The sequence below is a fragment of the Electrophorus electricus genome, chromosome 3, assembly GCF_041902795.1.
Source record: "Electrophorus electricus isolate QZ-2024a chromosome 3, ASM4190279v1, whole genome shotgun sequence".
Lineage (NCBI taxonomy): Eukaryota > Metazoa > Chordata > Actinopteri > Gymnotiformes > Gymnotidae > Electrophorus > Electrophorus electricus.
The window spans coordinates 12,651,948-12,676,134 of record NC_137499.1 but is presented as its reverse complement, the minus strand read 5'-3'; the positions used below and the strand labels follow the sequence as shown (position 1 = coordinate 12,676,134).

General features: G+C 47.1%; 2 protein-coding genes across 11 annotated transcripts in view; both read right to left on the bottom strand.

Moving 5' to 3' along the window:
• Positions 1-31: 31 nt before the first annotated feature.
• Positions 32-10,777, bottom strand: ddx3xb (DEAD-box helicase 3 X-linked b). Of its 7 annotated transcripts, none has more exons than XM_027018412.3 (20): positions 10,447-10,777; positions 9,022-9,070; positions 8,593-8,640; positions 7,590-7,646; positions 7,006-7,197; positions 6,713-6,845; positions 6,484-6,591; positions 6,287-6,386; positions 6,042-6,177; positions 5,841-5,938; positions 5,624-5,722; positions 5,354-5,514; positions 5,028-5,172; positions 4,726-4,870; positions 4,441-4,491; positions 3,843-4,024; positions 3,633-3,750; positions 3,374-3,527; positions 3,135-3,265; positions 32-2,959 (listed from the first exon to the last, which is right to left on the bottom strand). In XM_027018412.3, exons 1-20 carry the CDS (start codon positions 10,489-10,491, stop codon positions 2,886-2,888), a joined length of 2,226 nt encoding a protein of 741 aa, XP_026874213.2. In that variant the 5' UTR covers positions 10,492-10,777; the 3' UTR covers positions 32-2,885. The 7 variants fall into 7 exon arrangements, with proteins under 7 accessions (XP_026874213.2, XP_026874215.2, XP_026874216.2 ...); XM_027018414.3 differs by having other exon boundaries at positions 3,141-3,265; positions 10,447-10,776; XM_027018415.3 differs by lacking the exon at positions 4,441-4,491.
• A 690-nt stretch (positions 10,778-11,467) lies between these two features.
• Positions 11,468-24,187, bottom strand: part of LOC113582616 (ubiquitin carboxyl-terminal hydrolase 9X-like) — a 29,849-nt gene continuing 17,129 nt past the window's right edge. For 3 of the 4 annotated variants that reach the window (XM_027018472.3, XM_027018473.3, XM_027018474.3), the window contains 25 exons: positions 23,898-24,018; positions 23,620-23,750; positions 22,964-23,242; positions 22,751-22,876; positions 22,511-22,648; positions 22,073-22,239; positions 21,631-21,739; positions 21,280-21,426; positions 20,965-21,111; positions 20,399-20,606; positions 19,617-19,837; positions 19,260-19,450; positions 18,967-19,140; positions 18,744-18,885; positions 17,873-18,632; positions 17,457-17,580; positions 17,103-17,325; positions 16,772-16,901; positions 16,220-16,405; positions 15,788-16,008; positions 15,382-15,470; positions 15,063-15,219; positions 14,595-14,807; positions 14,298-14,393; positions 11,468-14,057 (listed from right to left, as the gene is read on the bottom strand). In XM_027018472.3, the coding sequence (XP_026874273.3) occupies positions 13,920-14,057; positions 14,298-14,393; positions 14,595-14,807; positions 15,063-15,219; positions 15,382-15,470; positions 15,788-16,008; positions 16,220-16,405; positions 16,772-16,901; positions 17,103-17,325; positions 17,457-17,580; positions 17,873-18,632; positions 18,744-18,885; positions 18,967-19,140; positions 19,260-19,450; positions 19,617-19,837; positions 20,399-20,606; positions 20,965-21,111; positions 21,280-21,426; positions 21,631-21,739; positions 22,073-22,239; positions 22,511-22,648; positions 22,751-22,876; positions 22,964-23,242; positions 23,620-23,750; positions 23,898-24,018 (4,638 nt within the window). In that variant the 3' untranslated portion in view covers positions 11,468-13,919. The remainder of the gene's footprint in view (positions 14,058-14,297; positions 14,394-14,594; positions 14,808-15,062; positions 15,220-15,381; positions 15,471-15,787; positions 16,009-16,219; positions 16,406-16,771; positions 16,902-17,102; positions 17,326-17,456; positions 17,581-17,872; positions 18,633-18,743; positions 18,886-18,966; positions 19,141-19,259; positions 19,451-19,616; positions 19,838-20,398; positions 20,607-20,964; positions 21,112-21,279; positions 21,427-21,630; positions 21,740-22,072; positions 22,240-22,510; positions 22,649-22,750; positions 22,877-22,963; positions 23,243-23,619; positions 23,751-23,897; positions 24,019-24,187) is intronic. The other variant, XM_027018475.3, reaches the window with a different exon arrangement.

The window sequence follows — 24,187 nt, the reverse complement described above, 5'->3', positions numbered from 1 at the left end:
GTAATCTCATGCCAGTTTCTGCAGACAGCCATTTGATTTGACATTTCAAACTTTATTTTGGTAAAATTATACAATAAACATACAGTTTCCTCGTGCAGTGCACAGCTTCTAAACTAGTACATAAAGCAAAAGTAAGTCTAAGGGCTCCAACTCATGTTCTTTGGCATGGTTTGGTGAATCAAAAGCCTGCAATTTCTTCTGTAAATGCACATAAACTTTTCAGCAAGCGCCTTTTAATTAAGACTGACTGAATTTACCACCAAACCAGTCAGAGAACAATGCTTTCAAATGCCCAGTTTCTGCAAATGCAACAATAGAGAATTGTGGTTTTTTTTTTCCTTAAGATTGCCGTGTGCCAGACATTCACTGGGGGGAAAGAAAATGTATTTTTATTTGTTTTTTAATTTAAAAGAAAGAAAGAAAAAAAACAAAAACCGAACAAAACACAAAAGGGGGAAAAGTAAAACAAATTTGGACAATCTGGACACTTTGTACTGGTAGATATATTTAGAAAAATGTTTTGATTACCTTTGTCCAAACCTTGGCATGGTTTTTAGCTCTCAAATTTTGGCTGCCAATTAAGTATAATAGACATTTTTGGCCATGAGACTACAGGTGAGGATTTTGACAAGTCTAAAATGACCTTGAACATTAAAAAGCTCACACTACCCCGAAAAATAGAAATTTCACGCATACGGGTGACATTCAACATTCAAGTGCCAGTGTTTTTGTACTGTCTTTTGGTCAAGTTACTTGAAACTATCACTTTTAGGCTTATAAAAATAAATATTTCTCAAAAATGCTTAATAAATTACACAAACTAGCAGCAAAAGTAGAATCTAGTAATCTGTGTGCAAATAGCTAAATTGCCCACTGCCGATTCCCTGGTCCCAATTCAGTCCTGGTTAAATATTGAGAACCCTTCCCCGTTTGTAAACAAGCTGCGTTTTTTTAAAATTATTTTTACAGTCTTCACACACAATATTTGGAAGCTTAAGGACACGCACTCAAGGCATTTGATATAAAACTCTAGATGTGCAATAAAATCACTTTTTTGTAAAACTTGATGGGCATAACACACACGGGCGTAGACCTAAATAGCACCACTCGTCTCAAGTTACCACAATACTGTCAGTGCAGACGCTTCAGTTCATTCTTTCAAACTTCTTTAAAATGTCAAAAGGCACAACACACTTGAGAGGAAATCTATTGCACTTCAGTTTAATGTAGTATCCTGCCCCCTCTCCTGCTGTCAGGGAGAGAGCTAAGCCCCCGCCGGCCATGCCGGCGAGTCCGCTGCCCCCTGTGCCGGACGGGCAATTGCAACCCTGTCTTTGGCCAGGATGCCATGGAAACCTTACCTAGTACCAAAAAAAAAAAAAAAAAGAAAACAAACGATAACAAAAAACAACCCAAAAATAGAGGGAGGGAGAGAGAGAGAGAGAGAGAGAGAGAGAAAAAAAGTGTTATGCCACAACTGCACTGGTGTACATTATTCCAGCCCCAGGAAGCCACCACTTACGGGGTTTCACAGGGGAGCCATGTCTCTAACGCGAGCCCGAGGATGCCTTTTCAAAATTCAACGCAGCTTGGGGAAAAAAAAAAGAAAAAAGGAAAAGGAAAAAATCTGTTTGATGTTATGTTTAACAACAACAACAAAAAAAAGCCTGCTGCAGAAATTTGTCTGAATATAATCTCCTTGACCAAAAAACAAGAACACTAGCATGGGAGTTCCTGCAGAGGAGGCCAGGCCTGGCGCCGGTCCACTCTGACACTGTGGTGCTAATGTGGCCTTTTGAGTTTAATCCACGATGGCTGTAACGCGGAGTCCATTGAATTAATTTCAAGAAATATTTCATAAGTAAAAAAAACAAAAACCAATTGCCACTTCCACAATAGTTCAAGTATGAAACAGAATGAGCAACTTAACTCCACTCCTCCAAAATGGCTAGTTGGCGGTACTGAACTAGCTACCTGAAATGTTACGCTTTCACCAGTGGGTGCGTTCCAGCGCCGAGTGTCCAGATGCTGGCGTGAAACGGATGGGGATTAGGACTAAGGGTTAGCACCACACTGTTCACAAATGACTGTGGCCATAGAGATCATACACTGGAATGGCTTGGTATTTCTTTTTTCATACGACTACCACGTCCCTAAGAGGTAACTCTCCAGGATAGAGTGAGCACGATTAACATTTTAATTTCACATCTTTGTTGCCTTGCCAAACAAGGGTGCAAGCCAACGGAGGGAGGGGCCCAAGCCCTGTGTGACAGTAGCCCAGAGACCCCTGTGACAAATTTGAAGTTCAGAACGAGATTGTGACTCAGTCAGATCATCCTGGTGTTTGCCAAGGTTTGATTAAGCACAAGCTTAAATTTCATTCTTTCAAAAACCAAAATATTCAGGAAAAAAAAACCCAAAAAACAAACAAAAACAGAAAAGCAGGAACAATAAAAACTCAATCATGGCCACGTGTCAGCCAGTCTGATGTTTAAAAAGGAACAAAAAGGTAAGTCTAAAGGCACAGTACATTAACACACAAATGATTCTCATTTACTACAACGAAAGTAATGACATGTAATGGAAAACCAGTCATAAGATCCTAATCAAGCAAAAATCTGCCTCTCTTTTTCCTCGTACAGACAGACGAGCTGGTCTGGAGGCGGCTCCCAGCGTTGCGCCCCCCCCCCCCAAGCAACTCCAGTTCAGTACGTGCTCAGAGAATCACAGCTGGTAATGTACTGTTTGAGTTCTTCAAAGCTACACAGGGTACAAGTGTGGCTAGGTTACATGTGGTTTCTGTTCAGTGAGTTGGGCATGGAGAGCCACTGGGTAAAGGGGAGTGAGTTGGGAGAGATTGTGGGGATGTGGGGGACACCGACAGCTCAGTTTCCCCACCAGTCCACCTGAGAATAGTTTCCTCCATAGCCGTCACTGTTGTAGAAGTTTCCAAATCCACCTGTGGGGGGGAAAAGGACAGATCAGATCAGCAAGGGCACCACGAGCGATCGTCAATTGAACAGGCAAAGGAAGCGAATGTTTCAGTGAAAAAATAATATTTTATTTATTTAAATTTTAAAAAGGAGGCTATTAAGGCTCCTCCCCCAATGAGGGCTTTCCTGAGCGAAACCGACCCTTACCACCACCGAAGCCGCGGTTTCCGCCGTGGCTCCCTGCGTTACGGTTGCCGCGGCCGCCGAAGCCTCCGCCGCTTGAACTGCTGCTGGTCTGACGGTAGTCCCTTGCTCCGAATCCTCCAGAGAACCTGAACGCACGTTAACAGAGGCCCATCAGACCAGCGGTCCATGCGCTTCTATTTCAAAACTTTGATCCAACACGTAGAAAACGGCGCTCGGCTGGGCGCAGCAGTTACCTCTTTGCACGGCCACGGGTGCTGCTCTTATGCTGGTGCTCGTAAGCCAGGCTCTCCAACCATGACGGCACTTCCTGTTTTGCCTCCACCAGGATGTCCAGCAGGTCCTTGGTGATGTTGCTGTTTTTGTCATTGAAGAAGGAGGTGGCAAGGCCTGCAGAAACAGGGGCGGCGTTAAAGCCTCGCCGGCCTTACGTCAAGGGTCGAGAAAACCCCTGCGTGAGCAAATTTACGTTACTGGCAACAGGCGGGTCATTACCAAGGTTGCCGACGCGACCGGTTCGGCCGATGCGGTGGACGTACTCCTCAATGTCACTGGGCAGGTCGAAGTTGATGACGTGTTTGACGTTACAGATGTCTAGGCCTCGAGCGGCCACCTGCGTGACGGGGACAGACGGCTGGTCAGTGCCGCTCGACCGGGGGAGTGCAGAGAGGGGAGGAACGGGGAGAGACTTCGTAGTGCACGTACCGCGGTGGCCACCAGGATCGGACATCTTCCTGACCGGAACTGGTGCAACGCTTCCTCTCGGTCACGCTGCGAGCGGTCGCCATGGATACTGGTGCAGGCGTAGCCTTCGCGGTACAGGAAGTCCTCCAATGCGTCGGCGCCCTTTTTAGTCTCCACAAATACCAGAGTCAGAGAGTCTTTGCCTGGGGATGGGGAAAACACAACCGGTTTCAAAGGGCTCACCAGAGTGTGGGATCACAGCTTGGTTTAGATATTGGCAACAGCAATAAAATAAAACATTCAAAAGTTGGACACAAATCTGCCACTCTTTTACAGTTTCGCAGATAAAAATGTCACGGGGGAACAAGACGATCAAATGGACCCCCCCCCCATGAACAAAAACAAACACTGGCACTATAAACAAAAAGGAGCAACCACAACAAATATATGAATGAACTGTCCAAACAGGAGAAGAAAAAGGAGAAAAATAAATAATTATGACATGCAACCAGATGGGAAGCTACACAAAACACTGGGGACCAGACAAGCTTTGAGCAAAAGAAAGATGTAATGAGACTTGTGGGTCCACAGGGGGGGGGTTAAGTAAGTCTCTACTCACCAGGCTTCTCTCTGCATTCCCCAGTACTGTCCTGAACCTCGCTTGGTATGACTTTGGATAAAACCAGACCTCACAATAAACGTATGCATTCCTAATACCCTATTGCAGTTTTCAGTTCGCAGTACAGACAATTCCACGTTAAACTAACGGTTCTACATTTGAGAAATATTTGTTTGAGGGAAAATTCGAACTGGTTTGGTCTCCATCGGACTTCCAAACTGTAAAAGTGGGGAAAATGTGTTGTTGACCCCAGCTGACCCCATTACTAGAAATGTTTTAAATTACCTGTGGCGTTCAGAAGGTCGAGCAAGAATGACCTCTTATCACTCTCTTCCACCCAGACCACCTTCTGGGTGATGTTCTCTGAGGTGGAGCCCACCCGGCCCACAGCCAAAAATATGTAGTCTTCCAGGAAGTCCCGTGCCAGGATCTTGAACACATCCAACATAGGATCAATTAACCCCACAGAAATAAATTTCCCCCTGACAGCTATGAAAGCATTCTTCATAATTAATAATACACCAAATGAGGAAGTCTTCCAAATCCAAACTGATGGTGTTGTAATTGGATGTGCTCTAGTTCTATACCTGGATCTCCTTGGGGAAGGTGGCACTGAACATCATGGTTTGCCGCAGGCCTTTGGGAGGCATGGTGTCCTGCTCCACAATACGCCGGATCTGCGGCTCGAAACCCATGTCCAGCATCCTGTCCGCCTCATCCAAGACCAAGTAACTACCAGGAGAAAAGGAAACACCCCCCCCCACCAGCTTTTTAATTTCTACCCCAACAGAAAAATGAAGGATTCCTAGATCCATTACTGTTTAGAGTGACCTGACCCAGCAGGGTGGAGCTAGGACCGCAAAACCACAGGACCTCCCCCAAACCCTACTGTGTCACACAACAGCCAGCTCACCTGCAGTAATCCAGGCCGATCTTGCCCCTCTCCATCATATCTACAAGACGGCCGGGTGTAGCCACCAGTAGGTGGCAGCCTCGCTCCAGGTCACGGATCTGCTGGCCGATGTCGGCCCCTCCGTAGACCACGCATGGACGAACTCGCGAACGGTAGGCAAACTACGCCATTTGGGGCAAAGAGGAAGCGAAATGTTGAAGACATGAGGTGTGGTGCTAGACCAAGAACCAAAGTCTGTTCAACGACCCCAAGCTACAAAAGCACAGTTACCTTTCTGGCCTCATCGTAGATCTGGAGGGCCAATTCCCTAGTCGGAGCCAGAACCAGAGAAATGGGATACTGCTTACGACGCCCATACCTCCCGTTCTCCTGCAACGGCAACTGTGCATCAGCTCAGCCGCACGATGACCAGCTTGTGCACAATTTAAAACTCCCCAACAACATTCAAGTCCAGTGAGCTGGCATGGCAGCGGTCACACCCACTCACCTGGCCGGTGCTCTTTGCAGCCTGCAGGGCGTCCCCGGGGCCGTCTGTGTAGATCTGACTCAGTACCGGCAGCAAGAAAGCAGCGGTTTTACCAGAACCTGAAGGGGGGAAGGCGGTTATGAAGAGAAAACCAAAGATCAACACCACCACTTCACGAGCACAGTGTCTGAGGGTCTTGTGCCGTTCCGGCGCATATCTCACCTGTCTGTGCGCATGCCATCAGGTCTCTCTTGGTTTTGATGATGGGAATTGCGTGTTTCTGAACAGGAGTCGGTCGTGTGTAGCGACTAAGGGTGATATTACCCATAATGATCTCTCCCATAGCCACGTCATGGAACTGCAGCACAAAAAGCAATTTGCCAATTAGCATTCCACGCTTAACACATGAACAATTGGCCATTAACCCATGAAAGAGCAGAGACAGGTGCCAAGATGTGGAGACTCACACTCTCAATGTGTGGAGGGCAGTTGTGGCCCGTGGCTTCAACAGGAATGTCGTCATATTTCTCAAAGTTAATCCCCGTGTTGCTTCCAGAGAAAAGCTCACTGCGAGGCGGGGGTGGGGTGGGGGTGGGGGGTGTCAATCCGTCAGTATATCTTGCGCAGACGAAGAGGCATAAAAGAGCAAAAGATTGGCACTTACTGTTCCAGCCTTTCGTTGGGAGCCAGAGGTTTGGACCAGTCCTCGTCGTCTCTGGACTCCTCCACCCAGCGGCTGTTCCCGCCACCGCCGAAGCCCCCACGTTCATACCTGATCGAGCCCGTTAACAAAGACCCGAGTGAAATCTGCCCTGCTGAAGGTCAGTGTATGGCGGCAGCTCAAGGCGAGCTTTGAGCTCACGGATTTCAAAGAGAACAGAAGCAAGATTCACCTTCCTCTGGAAGAGGAGCTGCGATCGCTGAAGAAAGCAGACTTGCCCCTGTCAGAACGCCCACCGAAGCTATTGTAGGCGTTATCTTTGGGAGTGTTCCATCCACCTCCATCTTTGTTTTCATAGCCAAAGCCTGTTATATACACACACACACACAAAATAAAGTTTCACTTCACCCCTAAAGCACAAACTTAAAGAAAAAAAAAATAAAAAATCTAAAATGTCCATAACATTGAGTCACATGTCAATCCTTTGAAAGTCAACCTGCAAAACCAAGGCTGTGTTGTGCTCACCTGTGTTCTGCACAGGCTGAATGGGGTTGTAGGCCCCGCCTCGGCCTTTGAAGCCCCCTCTGCCTCCGCGATCACTGCGGAGGGACCCGCGGTTACCAAAAGCTCCACTCCCGTTCACGCGGCCATCCCGGCCATCGTGGTATCCATTCACAAACCCATTGCTGCGTCCACCGTCCCATCCTGCTGGAGAGTCTGTAGAAGAACCAGACAAATGAGTCATTAACTTAACAAGATGCAAGGCAGGGAAATTTATTTCGCTAAAACCAGTAGTCTGTACTGAGACTTGTACACCGACACCAGGGGTGGGACAATACAAGAGAAAGGGGAATGGAATATATGCTTGTCATTGACCGACACCAGCTACCCACCAAACGTCACTGTACGTGCAAAGGTTTGTGGCCCTTATCTGAACACATTTCTGTTTGCGAGTCTGCAAGTGCTTTATCAATTGTCTTTGAGCACAGTCAAACGACTGTTTTCCTTCCCGCAATAAACTGAACGAAGAGGCTTCAAAAATAAAAATCCTCTCGTATTGAAAAACCACAAAGGGTCCCTGTGCAAAGGCCATCAGAATAGAGACTTACAGCTCCTTCCTGGTGGCACTGAATAAGCGCTCTGTCTACCAGAGGAGAAAGCCCCTGCTAAAAGAGAAACATATAGTCAGGAGGGTACTCAGGCCAAAGGGGAGGTTACATGGGTGAAGACTGATGTGGTGGTTAAGATCAATCTTGTTGCCACAAGGACACGTAGACCACACAAGCTTCTGCTAGACTGCTGGTGCATACTAATAACTGCAGAGTAGCTGTTGGGACACTGACAAGTTTTCAATTCATGTGGTGACCAGATGTGACTTATCAAGAAGGGATCAGACAAAGGAACAGTGAAACCACCAATCATTTGGAATTCCAAATATACAAAAACACTCAATAACGCAAAGTAGAATAAACCATAATAGTCACAAACTGCTATTAATAGAGCGGCAGGGGAGGGGTCCTCCCAACCAGTTGTCCCCAGAGGGCCTTAAAGATCGCTTGCCAATCCTCCTCTACTGCCGTTTACATCGCATATCAAAAGCCAAGTGCCTGAAATGCTCAATTCTACATAAACTGGGAGTCTGGCTTGTTGGAAAGTGCTTCCTTATTTTGTGAACTGCTTGGCTGACCTGTTGCATACTAAGTGAACAACAGGATCTAAGAAGAGACCAGTACGCCGTACTCCAAATAGCCAATGACACAAACCAACTCAATTTCAGTTCAAGTTATTTGATGTTTACCATGCACGCAGACATGCAAAGACGCAGATTTAGACGAAGCAGGGACATTAGAGAATTGCATTTCAGGTCATTTTTAATCAATAAATTAACCACCTCCTGTCTCAACATGAAAGGAACACTTATTTAACTGGCAAGATCTCTCAATGGTTCTGCTCGAAATGCAACCTGCCAAACCTCCACCTTATTTGACATTAGTTATGAGCATGTTTGATGGCTCTTAATCCGAGTACACATCCTTAAGGAATGGCGCTTTGAGTGTGTATCGGCGACTGATAGGCGAGTATAGGAGAGGAGTGAAAAGATCCAGGCCTTACCGTTTTTGGAAACATCTTTGTTCCTTAAGTGAGGTGGAATGTAGCGTCCTGATGACAGACAGCATCGGTCAAGATGACACTCAAACAACTCTCAACAGACTAATCATTTCTTAGAAAAGCATATTCTGTATTGCCTGATACACGAGTGATCATGGAGCTTGTTCATCAGTTTAACAAATGTTTTTACAAAAGTTACATGTTAGTCCTTAAGGACACCACACCCACTCCCCATTTTTTGTGTACTCCATTTAAAAGCACACAGTGGGCTGAGAAATTTTGGGTGGTGGAACAGAAATTTGGGGACTAGCTAGGCGTTTTGTGGGGCTAATACTTTATGAACTACAAGTTAAAACATTAGACATGACTGTCCCCTTTAACTGAATCAGAAGAACAATAGCAAAAAAATAAAATAAAATAAAAAATACTTACTGCCAGTACCTCCTCCTTGTACATCAGAGTTCAAGTCTAGGACAGCAAGCTGAAAAGGGGAAGAATTATTAAACAGGAGGTGAAAAAATAAACCATAAAGTAAGTTAGGTCCAACAACTGGTTGCATACAAAAGAATAATTTCACCAGCACAAATGTGGAAAATCTCTGCGTATTACGACCCACAAGCTAAACTCATCTCTCCGTACACAATGAAGGTATACAAGGACCTCCCCAAATAACGAGGCTCAGTCATACGGGGCGAGTTCATGCGCTTGTAGGCTTAGGCCTACAAAAGGCAAGAGCTTTCACAACCAGGCCGTGTTTCAGCTCCACCAGTCACGGTTTTATAATGTGAACCAAGGCATTTCCAACTATCCGTAAATAAGGGAGATTTTCCTTAGTAAAAACTTCAGATAACGACGTCAAATGATCTGAATCAACTTGAGGTGTCTGGTGTCACTTGCGTAACGGGCTAAAACGCAAATTTCTATTTTTTAAAACTCCTCACCCACTAAAAACAGTTTTTGTTTGAGGTTTAGCAACAGATGACCCATAAACATGTCACGAATCGCCTTTGTCAAATTCCCCTAGCTAAGCTAACGCTAGCTAATTAGCCAACCAGATAGCGGCTAGCTGACCTGTTTTCATGGGCACTTAAGACCCAAGATAGAGAGGCTAGCTAACTAACGGTTTAAAACAACATACCTAAACGCTTTTAAGCACAACGGCACTTGTAAAAAATTGTATATTGTCAGTTCTTAGCTAAGTTGGCTCTTTTATCAAGATAGCCAGGTAAACATTACAACATGTACCACCGTCGTCATTTACAGGAATGTGTGACTGGCTACTGCTAATATGTAGCTACTCTGACGCCACATATTAAACCGCAGGGATTAACGAGTTAGCTAGTAAGAGTCCTGAAGTTACATCTTGTTTATTCCGCCAGAATATTAAATGTAATGAATTTATAAACGAGATTAGCTCGCTAGCTCCTCTCGGCTTGGTTGATGGCCAGAATCATCGATCCTCGGGGAAAGAACAGCCAGCCAACGCCACGCTTGCCAAAATGCGCCGACAAATGATCCGTGTGCCCTTTTTAATTTACACAATTGCACTCAACAAAAGCTTATACTGCAGCGCTAACCGCTTCGTTTGCATCCGCACCTGAACCGTCAGGTAGCCAAGCTCGCTCGGCTAACCGGGCTAACGTGGCGGCGCGGTAGCGTGCAGTTCCGCCATCATCGCCTCCTCCTCCTCCTCCTCCTCCATCTCCACCAACAACCTCCATTTTAGCCACCAAATTACGACACGCAGTTAGCCGGCGCTAGGACAGCCAAGATTCACCACTCGCGTACGTTATTCCGAGTTTTAAACACTCGCTGTTGACGGACGCAAAGAAAACGCATTCGCGTGTTTGAACTCACCTGCTGGTCTAGACCGTGGACATTTTCAACGGCCACATGACTCATAACTAAAGGGAATCGAGGAGTTGTTTCTGTGAGAAAAGGGTTCCTTTGTTCGCCGGTATATCGCTCGTCCTCCCGAGTGCGACTCTTATCGACGATGACTCGATTTGACTCAACTTCCGAACAGAAATATCTCCTTACTCTAACAGATATAAGTCACACACAAAACGATAACGACTACTTTGCCTCTGTATTGATTCGGATATATAAAACGACGGTTGGCTCGTCTCTACCGTGCCGAACGCGCGCTACGCTGCTAACAGACTGGGTCCGTGGCGGAATAAGACCGGAGAGGAAACCGCGGAATCTTATTGGCCCAGAGACCCACGACGCCATCGCGTTATAGTATCGCGATATTTTGCCTTTACAAGGACCCATAACACGGATCCCACTTCATCTCTAAAGACTGAGTGGCATAATTAATATATTCAGTTATTCTAATACTAAAACCCGAACTGAAACTTATAACCTGATATTATCTGGACTAGGATTTACCCTTCTCCTATTCTGAATGAGTTCGGGACTATCTGCCCAAAAAGAATTATGACGTAAACATGCAACTGTAGGGAGGTTGAGTATGGCAGTTTCACTGATCCAGGTCAAGTCCTACTCTTGACTAAAGTGAGTTGCAGTGGTTATTCAACAGTGGATCTGTAGGCTAACAGTATGTGTAGACCTTGTGTGGGGTATCTTAGCAAGGGCCTCAGTTGCTCAAGTTCTATTCAGTCATAATTATAAGTTGCTTTGGACAAAAGCATCAGCCAAATGCTTCCCAAACTTCCCAATAAAAGCTATTCATTCATTTATGTTGTGACAGAGAAAACTCTACCCAGCAACACAGTCAAACATCTGTATTCACAAAAAACTATATATAATGAAGCATTTTATTTTTCCAGTGCCAGTGTTTCAAAATGCTCATTTAATAAAAATTTTAAAATAAATATATATTTTGAAAAAAATATAATGAACAGAGTAATAATTCAAATACCATTTTTTTTATTTTTTATCTTTAAAGTATAATTTTACAGTGTGCTGGGTTTGTACAGTGCTCTAAGGCAGATCAAGGACTATTATCCATGCATGTTTCACAAAAAGAGCTTTAGAAGAACTCAAAATTAAACTAAAAGAGGACAAAAAAAAACAACAACCAATGCAAATCTGATCGTGAATTTACAAAAATGGGGAAAAATGAAATCAAACCCCCATAAAAACCCCCATAAAAACAGATTTCAACTGTGAGACTTTTCAGCCTAAGAGGAGGAAGCATTGTTAACAGACGGGCTGAGAATGACGTGTAGTGCTTGTTCCGATGTGTGAGGAAGGGAATCGCCAGTCCACCAGCTCCATTCGGTTTCATACCACTCCTCCCAGAACACGTCGGGAACCTTGTCTCGCCTTGTTCGTAGCACTGAGCTTCATGGCGCCAACTGTTACCAAAGACCAGCTCAGATTCCATAGTTACGGGTTAGACTGTAAGTCTATAGGCCACTGGTATGGTTTTGGCAGACGGTTCAGGGCAGTCTTGAGCAGATCCATGTATTTTCTACAGCGCTTTGGACAGAGACTACTGAGTAAATACATCATGGAACAGCTTGCTTCAAAACGGGGAAAAAAAAGCGATATTTGTAAAGCAACCTTGAGTTTGAGAAAGGCGCTATATAAATGCAACTATAATAATAATAATAATAATAATAATAATAATACCACCATGATACATTTTGCCCCCCCCCCCCCAACGTGCATTATGTATTTACAAAATGTACCACAAATAAAAAGCCAATAAATTTTTCACTGCATTTACAAGTTTATTTTCTTTGTGGAGCAAAAAGTTTGTTATGGTACTTTTGTGCTGAGGAAGAACCCTTCGAGGGGAAGCCTTGGTTGGCTAGCGGAGCTCCAGAACCCAACAAGCACCACCAAAATAAAAGTCAGCAAAAACAGGGGCTGCAACTTTTATGTACAGTAAATATCTCCTGGTAAAAATAACATTTTCCTTTTAAATCAGACATTCTTTGCACATTCAGCAAAATAACCTTTATAAAAGAAAACAATATTGTGGGCTCGATTCAACTTTCGCAAGGTTTTCTTTCTTTTTTTTTGGTACTTCAGACAAAAGCTTAAAAGGAAACCCAGACATTCGTGAAAATCATTGAAACGAACCTTCCACACCAACATAACACCCTGGACACTGCGTCAGAGGTATGCACTCTGTATGCCGCTCTCATGAATGCAGCAGGTGTCCTAGAGGCTCAGTTACAAGTAGGCAAAGCCAAACTGGAGACTGTTCTACTGTTGACCTAGTGTTACCCTTTTCAGACTATTTCAGTTTACCATTAGTCTAAATACCGACTTTCTAAAGTGATCGGCAGAATGGAGCTGGCGGGTTGAGCGTGCAGCTCCGGGAGAGCCTCACCTCGCCATGGGTGCTAATGAGACCTGTTAGAAGCGAGACAGGAGGCGAACAAGCAGAGGTGTTTGAGGAGCACAGCAGCTGCACTGCCCCGTTCCAGAGGGGAGCCCCAAAACACACACACCCCCCCCCCCCCCCCCCCGGCGCATTACCGTCAACTTCAAACCAGCCCAGTAACTTGAAAAAGTCGCATGAAAAAATGCAGAGAAGTGCTTTTGGATCTACAAATTCCAAAATCATCATAGGTGATGCCACGTCCAAGCCAAGAACCCTGCAAAGGGCCACTGGAGGGCATCAGATTTTATTACTTGTGGTGAAATTGCACCGGTGTCCATCCACCCAAGCATTACCATCTAAATCATGAAGACACAAAACCCACACCTACAAAAGAACCTGCCCCGCAGACTTCCCCAGTCCCCTGTGTAATAGCAGGTTATAATCCAGCTGGGTAAAGGTCTCGTAGACAAGTGCTGTTCACCAACGACAATTTGGTTGCTGTGACAGCTGATGGTTACTTAACAGTCCAACTGCACGCCATGTACACCATCCCTATTCCTGAACACAATTACTCCATGTGCAATCCTTCCTTTATACAGAGAGCTGTACATAGGCAGTGTGTGTGCGTGTGTGCCTGCGCGCGCGCGTGTGTGTGTGTGTGTGTGTGTGTGTGTGTGTGTGTGTGTGTGTGTGCAAAAATGCGTTTTTGTGCACCAAGCCTGGCAGGGTAGTCAGTGTTTAGAGTCAAACCCTTCCAGTTTCAGCACACAACCATGTGAACCCTGGACACAGGGACAGGACATTAGTCGTGAGGAAAGACAGAGGGGTGGTAACTAGTACAGCTGGGCGAGATAAGAAACGTTAGTGGCTGGGGAAGGAGGGGCCGAGGAGGTCTAAGGGCCTCTGGAGGTTGTTCTGTCCTAGACAGCGGAGGCAGGTGTTTATAACGTCCAGGCCTGCCCCCAATGCAGCAGGCAGTGGGGCAGGACGGGGACGTGGTCGCGAGGGAGGCTCGGGGTGGTGGTTACTCCTTCGTCTGCACAGGGGGCACCTCCTCCGTGCCCTCCCAGCTCTCTTGAGGCCTCTGGGGGGGCCGCTGAGGGTTGTTCATGTGTTGGGCAGCTGGGCCTGTGTAGGGCTGCGTGTGGGGGTGGTTGTTCGGCTGTGGGAGGGAAGAAAAGAAAACATAAGTGTGTCATGTAAATGTACTTTACATTTTACTGCACAATTACCATGTTTGACTTGTTCAATTACCCTATCTGTGTATTTTTGGTGCATTTCTGTGTGCATGTACACGCTTGTGTATATAGGCTTGTGAATCCTTGCATGTGAACAAGTCCACGTTTATGTTTGTGTGTGTGTGTGTGTGTGTGTGTGTGTGTGTGTGTGTGTGTGTGTACACCTGCTGATACTGTGTGCCAGCTGGGTGCGGGTAGAGGGCAGTGTCCTCTGGAGGGGAGGAGTCATGGTCATCGGGAGCTTCCTGATCATCTGGTTCCTGCCACATCCCACGAGAGCGTATTAGTAACCTAACCCAGCTTCAAATACTGTATTGAATAATTTATATAAAATTATAATTGGGCAAACAAATATTTTTACGGAAATAAAAAAACATGTCCACAGACATATGACTAGTGTTGCTCCCGTAAGCTGTACGATATCCTGAAAATCAAGCCCCTTTTCGGGATGGACGGCTCACCTCCTCGGGGCAGAGCTCGCAGGCCTTGGCCAGAGTCATTCTGGCGCTGTGGGAGCGCTCCAGGAAGTAGCCGTTAGAGGTTTCGTTACTCTGCACGGGAGGAGACCAGTTGTTGTAGCTGTACTGCGGGTTGCTGGTGTACGGCCTCCTCTCTAGCTCGTCGCCCAGCCATTCCACCGCCCACGTCCACTTCCTTTTCAAATCCCCGTTACTCTGTAAAGCAAACCCAACAACAACAAATACATTTTACATCTCTACTGTGTTTACTTAATCACAGATCAGTCTCTTTCTACAGTGTTTCTTCAAATCAGTTTACATTTATAGCATTTTTATCCAAAGCGACTTACAATTCTGACTGAACACAACTCAAGCAAGTGAGGGTTAAGGGCCCTGCTCAGGGGCCCAACAGCGGCAACTTGTTGGGTCCCTTCGGTTCACACACAGAAGCCTGCAGATTCGCTCTCTCACCTGAAGGATCTGATATGCTACAGAGCAGTTGCTGAACAGAGCCACCATGCACTTGATGCACTGATAAGCCCTCTTCTGATAGTGGTTCTTGGAGCGCTGGATGGTGTCAAACAGCCCGTCCCGGTCATCGGGAATCCCCTTTAGAACATTGTGAATCCTACACGCGCGCACACAGACACACACACACGTTCTCATTAGCTACATGACTATGTGAAAGCAATGCAACATGTGTCACACAACTGCAAAGGAGTTACGGTGCACAAGTCCCCCCCATGAAGTGCCCTGGCCCCAAGGGCGGGTGGGTGGGTGTGCGGCTGACCTGTGGGTCTGCCATGAGTCCTCTATTAGCAGAATCTGGAGGAGTAGATCCAGGTAAGGCCTCAGCTCGTACGTGTAAGAGTACGCCACCTAACAGGACGAAGCGCAAACAAAAAGAGCGCTCTAAAGGAATGCTGGGAAAATGAAGCGTGTTTCGGGCCCAATTCTTGCTGAAGGCTACGTTCACTGTTCGCGTTTCTGCTTCCACCTTTAGCCATTCTCCACTTTGAAGCATAGTGAAAAAGGAAAAGCCCAATTTAGACTCATTCCACCAAAGGCTTGAAGCAGTTCAGAAAAGCATTATAAAACCAGTTCCATGTGGGTGCGTGAGGAACGTCGGGTCACGCCTCTACGCCTGCGAAGTCGGTCCAGGCCATGTCTCTCGACCGGACAATCATCACACGCACCTGCCAGAGGAGCTCGCTGAGCACAGTGGAGGAGAACTGAGGGTTCTCCCAGCAGCAGAAGCGCAGCAGTTTGACCGTCTCCTCGGAGTTGCTGCAGTCCTCAATGATTTTCTTCACGTAACTGGTCCGCACAAACAGGATCTCCGCCACCAGCTGCTGCAGAGGCATGATGGCCGCTGTGAGGTTGGAGTCGCCGTACGGGTTTGGAAGAGCCGGGTTACCTGCAGGACGGGTGAGAAAACGAATCCATGGCGAGCCAAAATTAAGCCACTGCACACAAACTTTCTAGGGCTGGTCTGTTCGCCCCTCACCTGTCCGAGAAAGATTATTATTCCGAGCCATTAACATTAACTTAAAACGTGTACTGACCAGTTAAAACGCAAGACGATGGTTTTATTATGCTGTAATTTGTGTGTGCGTCCAATTACTCACCGTTAATTGATGACTGCATGCGGGTGGAGCAGTCGCAGCAGCGGAGTAGCTGGGACACCACCGTGTAGAGCTTCCCCAACTCTGCGTACTGGTACTTGATGGGGGGACCAGGACCCTCGTCCAGTGCCACCAGCATGAAGGTGGCTGGCACGTTAAGCTTCAACAGCTGCGTCTTCTCTGCCAGACCTACACACCCCACCAAACACGGATGAGTGCACAGCACATGGTTTCAAAACAGGAGCTCAGTTTAGGAGCCTGTTCCCCACAGTCTCACAATAGGACCGGATACGAACATGTAAAGCTGACCCATTCATCCGAAGATCTGGCCCTCACCCCCATCACATACAACTTGACCTGGATTAAACACGCAATGCTCGTCTCCGTAAGACAATGTGCTGAATTGTTTGTTAGATGATTACTTTTCAACTTTCCATTATTAAAAAAGTCCTTCCTGTGCTCGACTGTGGAAACAACCAAGTAATAAAGTACACGTTTCTGCCAAAAGGCCTTTGGCTGCACAGGATTCTGTGTGCCAAGGGCTTCAGTGCTCACCCAGGTTGGCATACATGACGAAGAGGTTGAAGTACTGTTGTAGATGTCGGCCGTGCTCGGACACCTCCCTCCTGAGCAGGTTGAGAACCGCCCGCAAGAGGTGATCGCTTAGGGTCAGACTGTCACAGGTCTTCGGCCAAAAACAGGTAACCAGTAGGAGAAAGAAAATTATTATTATTATTATTATTATTATTATTTATTTATTTATTTATTTATTTTTTAAATCTCCCCGTTTTCTTTTATTTTATTTACAACTGACGGAAACACTCGACCCTACATGACCATCATCTCATTATCTACCGCATTTGAGATTTAGTCATTTCGGACTGACCTGTGAAGAGCCCGGCGAGGTGCCGGGGATGAGGCAGGGCCCATCTTGCAGTGAGAAGTGTGCGATGAAGACTATTAGTTTGGCAAAGGCCCCACGGACCTCAGCACTAGGGCACTCCAGGAGGTACTCGGAGAACCGCTGGGGGAAGGCAAACAGGAAGTTGTGTGCAAACCAGCAGCGCACAGTCTTACTGTGACGCAGTAGGACGCACAGAGCGTCGTACCTTAAAGAATGAGGACAGAGAAAGGGACAAAAAAAAACAAAACAAAAAACACCACATCACTCTTAGTTCATTACGTCAAAGATAGACAAACAAATACAATGCCCCACCCACCCACCCACACACACACTCACCAGTCACTAGCAGGGCCTCGGATGACTTTCTTTGTGTGGAATCCTGTACTGAACAGGAATCTAGCAGCAAGCTGAATACTTATCATTGCTATTTCTTCAGCTTCAGGTAACAGGTGATCTTGACCTTGTCACAGTAAACAGCAAAGCACCATTCATCACGCACAGCAACCAACCAATCCAAATTCATCGACACTCGCCAGGACTGTCAGGACAGTTGTAAATCCCAACACCACACACTACAAGGACTGGAGAAACTATACTGGAAAAACCTGGCGATTTAATTGCATCCTTTCTGAAACAGCAGACCTGATTATAATTTCAGATAACGTATTGAATTGTTACCTAAATAATTGTAATCTAATCAAATCTGGTCAGAGACTGTGTGTCAAGCACCCTGGCATTTCTGGAGCTCATACCTGGGGGAGGGTTCAGGTAGACGCTGTTGCAGGTGAGCAGCTTCTTGACAAACTGGAAGTACTCCAGGCTGTACTGCATGCGGCTGTGCATGAACTGCACGTTCTGCTTGCGCACGCTGCACTCGATGGCCGACGGCATCTTGAGCTGGTGCTGCTTCGGCATGAGCGTCAACTCGGCGATGTACGTCAGCAGCTCACCATCGCCCCCTGCTGGTTCCATGCGCTCGTAGAACAGGATGTAGGCGTTCCACCAGCGCTTCTGCCGCCGGTACGACATGCGCTTCATCATGTGGTCGAACACCTCGCCCATGTACTCGCCGCCGAAGCACTGGTTCTTCATCTCCTCGTCGTCATCCATCTTGCACTCGGTGACGTCGCCGTCGTCGAACTTGTACCAGCGGTCCCGCTGGCCGTCCGTGGCTGTGCCGTGCCGCTGGACAATGTAGGAGTAATAGTGACCACCGCTGGCTTGCCCAGAGTGCACCAGCACACCCACGAGCCGGTACCGGGAGCTGCTGCCCGGCTCCGCCTCCAAGGGAGGGGTCTGGTGGATAACCTGGCTCTCCGGCGACACCTGGTCTCCCTCCAGCTTGGCCACGCCTGCCACGGTGTATGGCTCCATGTCCAGCTCCCGCGGGAACTCGAAGTAGTCGTTGAACTTGATGGCACACTCGCGTTCCCAGTCATAGTCGAAACGTTTCAGCTGGATGGCCAGCACTGGGGGGAGCTTCTTAATTAGGAGGCGCTTCACCGTATCAACCTAGAGAGGGAGACAGGGAGCAAAGTGCATGGGTTTTCAGTCAATACTACTCCAATTGAAACAGAAAAGTGTTTCAAGTTGCACTGTATCCATCTGTAAGTCTTATAGTACCTTCTTGTTGCATTTTTCACAGTGATATGCATTGGCTCCTTCCAGCAAGTCTCCTTTGACATACTGCTCCAAGGAGTCCAGGAGGTTCTGATGGTTCCTAATGTCTACGTTCAACGCGGTGAAAGACTCCTCACACTCGTATCTACCAAAAGCATGAAGAGGACTTTGGTTGGACATGCGCGCGGAGCTTTGGAGAGGACAGTGTAAACGTGGTACGCCTTACCTGTGGGGGCATCCCTGGCAAATCTTCTGATCTGCAAATGAGCCCCCGAGGACCCTGCTGAGCATGCTGGGATGGCCGAGGGCCTTCAGCGCCTCGTCCAGGCTGTCCACCAGAGAGTTGAAAAACTCCAGTGCATCATGCTGCTCTCGCAGGTTGACTGGCTCCCCCCATAACCTGCAGATGAAGGAATTAAGGGAAAATCATGTCCCTGAGTGACCCCCCCCCCCAAAAAAAGTGCAAATGTACACAGTCTAAGAAAGGAGAGAGAAAGAACTCAAAACATGCTACACTACCTGAACTGTTTCCAGAACCCTCTGGGCACGTAGTACTGCAGCTGGGAGGCAGCGAGGTGGCCAAAGATGACCTGTAGGTGGCGCAGCACTCCGATATTGTACTCCTTGCGATCCTCTGCCTTATTAAGAGAGGGCTTGTCATCAAACTGGTGATGATAACTGAACACTTCATCCCTGGGGTCCACATTACTCTGCAGCACAATAATAGGAGTCACGTTGTGCTTCGGGAGATTAAGCATGTGGAGATACTTTGCCAAATGTTCTGGCGGTGAAACAAAATTAGATTTTTCCCTTGTCTACAAAGTTCCCTGAAAATAGCCACCAGCGTTTAACTTTTTTTTTTTTTTTTTTTTTTACCTCGCCGTCCTGCTTCTCGTCTCCAGATGTGTCGTCGTCCACGTCATTGCCAGTGCCTTCTATGGCCAGGATGCCATTGCGAATGGGGGGGATCATGTACAACTGCTGGATCACAGAGTTCATGTAACAGGTGGCACCTGCATTCTTCAGACCCACAAACCCTTTGATGGGCCGGGGACCCACGGGCGGGAGGTACTCCCATTCTGCAAGAGCCTCAAAGCCTGGGAAAGAGGACGCACCACGGTAAGACCATTACCCACCCCACCCCAACTGAATTTGTACAACCAGTCTAGACAGGCAAGGTGTCCAGTGTTTTCTTTACAAGTTTTGCACTACGAGACAAATCGAGCTAATCTTTAGCACTAATGTAATTTGGTAAATGCATGCCAGAGGCTGTCGGCTGTCAGTTCTTACATTAATGACATGCTGAGGTGGTCTGGGACTCAGTATTACTGTTAACTACAGAAATGACAAAACTACACTGTCTTTCTGAACACCAACTCCAGGGGGATCTCTTCCTGGGATAAACAGAACCATTTACTTCCTTTTGAAGGCCAAATTGTATATCTGACAATCTATTTAAAAGGTGATACTATGCAGCTTAATGTCATCTGAAACAATATCATCTTAAAAGCTCAAGTTTAAATGAATGGGACTTTTAAAAGTCTGTAATGTTTGGCATTGCACGGTTGCCAAATAAAAGTGTAACACGAAACGCTGCTCCTGCCAGACGTTCCGTGATCGTGCTTCCCTTAAAACCCCCTCTCCTTGCTGACACGTGCCTACGTAGTACATGTCTGTGAGCGTGTCTACGATCCGCTTCAGGTTGCGAAGGCATCCCACGGCGAGGGCCACGAGCAGCTCAAAGCCGGCGTTGATGGAGGCGGGGCTACTGCACACTGGAATGGCCTGCTCAGCAGGGAAATCGCCCGTCTTCACATACTGAAGGTACACATTAGACGCTGGGAAGATGAAATCATCTACCAGTTCCTGCAGGCAGGAATAAGACAGGAGCAGGAATTACTACATTTATTTACATTTATGGCACTTAGCTGACGCTTTTATCCAAAGTGACTTACAATTTTGACTGAGTACAGCTTGAGCAATTGAGGGCATTAAGGATCTTGCTCAGGGGCCCAACAGTGGCAACTTGGCAGTGGTGGGGCTTGAACTGGCAACCTATGATTACTAGTTGAGCATCTTAACCACTTAGCCACTGCTGCTCACTACTATAAGACATTACGTCTACGAGCCAATAGCCAGGTTGTTTTCAGAGCCAATAGGATGTGCTAAATAACATTGGCTCCGCCCTGCTACACCTTAACGAGCCTGGCCCTACCCTGCTCACCTTAATGAGGTTGGCTCCACCCTTCTCACAGCCAATGTAGTATTTTTTCTCAGGTGTCTGGAAGGCCAATAGCTCCTTGGTGACCCCCAAATGACCCTCTAATATGGTCTCTTCCACACCAGTCTCCCCTGTGCTCTTCACCTCATCCTAGTGTGGATAAACACGTCAACACATGCAAAAAAAAACAAAACAACAACAATAAGAAGGATGCACAGTGCATGGGCTATTCTGAGTCAGCATCCAAGCGAGTCAGAATGAGTCATGTTTATTTGGAAGTAAATAACGGTGTTCTCTGGGTGGGCGGAGTGAACGCACCCTGATTCTCTTCAGCCAATCGATCTGGTTGTTGAGCAGGACTTCGGCGTTGGGAAGATTGATGTTGCTGTTGTAGGCGTAGTTGAGCAAGTGTCTTAACAGAGTGAAATAGTCCGCAGCGTGTGTGGCTCTCTCCTTTGCAGTGCTCTGGGGGGAAAAAAAACCCAAAAACAAACAAACCAACATTTTAGGAAGTGTAACAACGTACAATAGTGTAAATGGATGAGTGCAGAGCAAATGTCTTCACCGACACGGCACGGCACTGTTCTGGAGAGACCACCCATCAGTGGGGTAGACTAACTGATACTAGTGGTAAATGTATTTTGGGGTTAATTAACTGTCTGAACTCACTGCCAGTACAGTGAAGAGGAGGGTGATGAAGAAGAGAAGGGGGCGGTGGCCCATGCAGCACCGAGTGGCCATGAGGAAGAACTGCTCCTGAGCCATCTGCCGCACCAGCCTTGATGAACGCACAGTGATTAAATTCAAATGTGTTTCAAGACACAGGCAACCCGACCCTCAACGCACAACAGGTAGAAATATGAACAAAGCATTACATAATCAAAACAAAAGTTTCACAGCTGTGTAGTTGTATATTTGATTTTAAAAAAATGCCAGACAGTAAGTTTACATTCACTTTAAAAATGCGATCGTGTGTGCGCGCGCGCACGCGTGTGCTTATGCACATGCGTGAGTGAGTGTGTATACATGTAATAGTGCATCAGATGGTAAATGATAAAAGGTCTGTTTGAGTGTGTGTGTGTGTCTGTGTCTGTCTCTCAGTGGTACTCACCTGCTCTGACAGTGCAGCAGCAGGTCAATGATAAAGGTCTGCCAGGCCTTCTCCTTGCTGAGCGCATCCAGTGCGGTGGGCATGAGGGCAAAACACAAGGTCATGACCTCCAGTGCCTCACAGCACACCTGCTCATCCTCGCCATCTGGCTCATTGCCTGCGTTGGTCTGGAAAATACCAGAGCCCGGCACACCACAAAGTTAGAGCCCAGTCCAGCATCAGTGTGGAATACACCACTGATCAGAGCCCAGTCCAGCATTAATCTGGAAAACACGACTGCACAGAGCCCAGCATCAGTCTGGAATACACCACTGATCAGAGCTCAGTGTCAGTCTGGAATACACCACCGATCAGAGCAGAGCCCGACGAACAACTACAAGACGTGGCAGGCATCTGAAGCCTGATGAAGTGAGCTTGAGCTTCACCCTGGTCTTTTACCTTTTCATAGATCTTGCTGATCTCGTCGTTGGAGCTGAACACCAGCTGGACGCTTCCACAGCCGGAGGCCCACACAATCTTCTGCACCGCCCGGATCACACAGATGTCTGGGATGTACTTTGAAGCCTGGAAGGAATTCTGAGAAGCAAGCAACAGCAAGGACATTTATTACAACTCACTCAAAATCGAACAAATCTTGCGATTGACTTTGGTGGGATTTACATGCGAGAGTTCATGTACCTCATCGGAAATCTGCTGTGCCAAACGGAGCGCAACGTTCCGCAGCATGCACTCTGAGGTGGGATTGGGAATGTTCTGGAGGGCATTTTGGAGCACCAGGGCTTGGTCATGGGTTGCCTGGTTTATCTGAGGGTTACCAAATAAAAAACAAATTAAAAAGCATGCTTCTTCTGTACAAATAGATTATATAAAACAAAAACACCCCAGACATACTGGTGATGTGGGATTGGTTCCCTCCACGACAGGCTGGCATGCCTCTGCCACCGTCTTAACATGCCCAAAGCCAACTGCAGTGAGTAGGAGCTTGGCAATCTTCAGAGCATTCAGGTAGGCACCACGGCGGGTCTCCATATCGGCACTGGGCAGGAAGTTGTTCCTGGTGAGCATGCCCAGGACGAGTGGCAGGCCACCGCTCTTCAGGAAGTTGTACTGGAAGTCACTGGCGTCGTCCCCCAGAGTTCCGCTGGCTGGCATTAGAAGGGCATATACAACCTGGAATGGGGGAACGTCTAGCTAGGTAAGCAGGTTGGGACCTGATTGCACCCTGCATTAACATGCAAATCACTCAAACCACATTCTTCTGTGTCCACATACAAATTAGGCAAGCGGAAACGCGTCTGCAGGCTGACGGCAGAAATTACAGCCGCTGCCAAAAAAAGCTTTGTCCTGTGGCAAAAGGGATGCTTCACTGTCTGTTGTAGAGGGGTTCTGTCCATATCGGACAGCATCTAATTCACTGGTAGCAGCCCGTGAAGAACAATGTTTACCATAGGATTCAGAAAGTAAAACGTAAACAGACACAATGTGTGGACTGATGTGGGGTTTTTTTTCCCCACACAGAAAAGTAAGACCTCAGACGGTAAGTGTACCTCGGTGAGGTAGAGCACTTGGGACGGCGACGGTCCAAAGAAGCGCGAGTCCAGCGTGGGACTGAGGCTGCTCTCTCCAAGCTTGGCGTGGTCCAGACAAATCGCCCGCAGGTTCTCCACCGTAGCGTTATCTAGCAGATGCATGCATCGGAAAATAGAAACATTGCGTTCTGATAAGTAACAAGATACAGTCATGAGATAGAGAAAGATATTTTAAGCAATGCAGTAAGATATTTTAAGAGACACTGCAACAGCTAAGCCAAAGGCCGCAAGGACACCTGGTGGGATGAGCTTCATGAGGACGCGGGCTCCGTCCCGCAGGGGGGACATATTTAAAGTACAACCCAGATCAGCCACCTGCCACAGGAAGGAAATGTACTGCAGGTGCAGCGACATGATCTAAGGAGGTCAGATAGCAGTGTTAGGGGCACGCTACTGAGTGTTTCACTCCAAAACACACACACGCACAGAGAGAAAGACAGACAGATGCACACGCATACTGAAATCTGCAAGTGGTCCTGTCAGATATGTGTAAAAGTAGAAAAATTCTGTGAATGTCCCCTTTAAT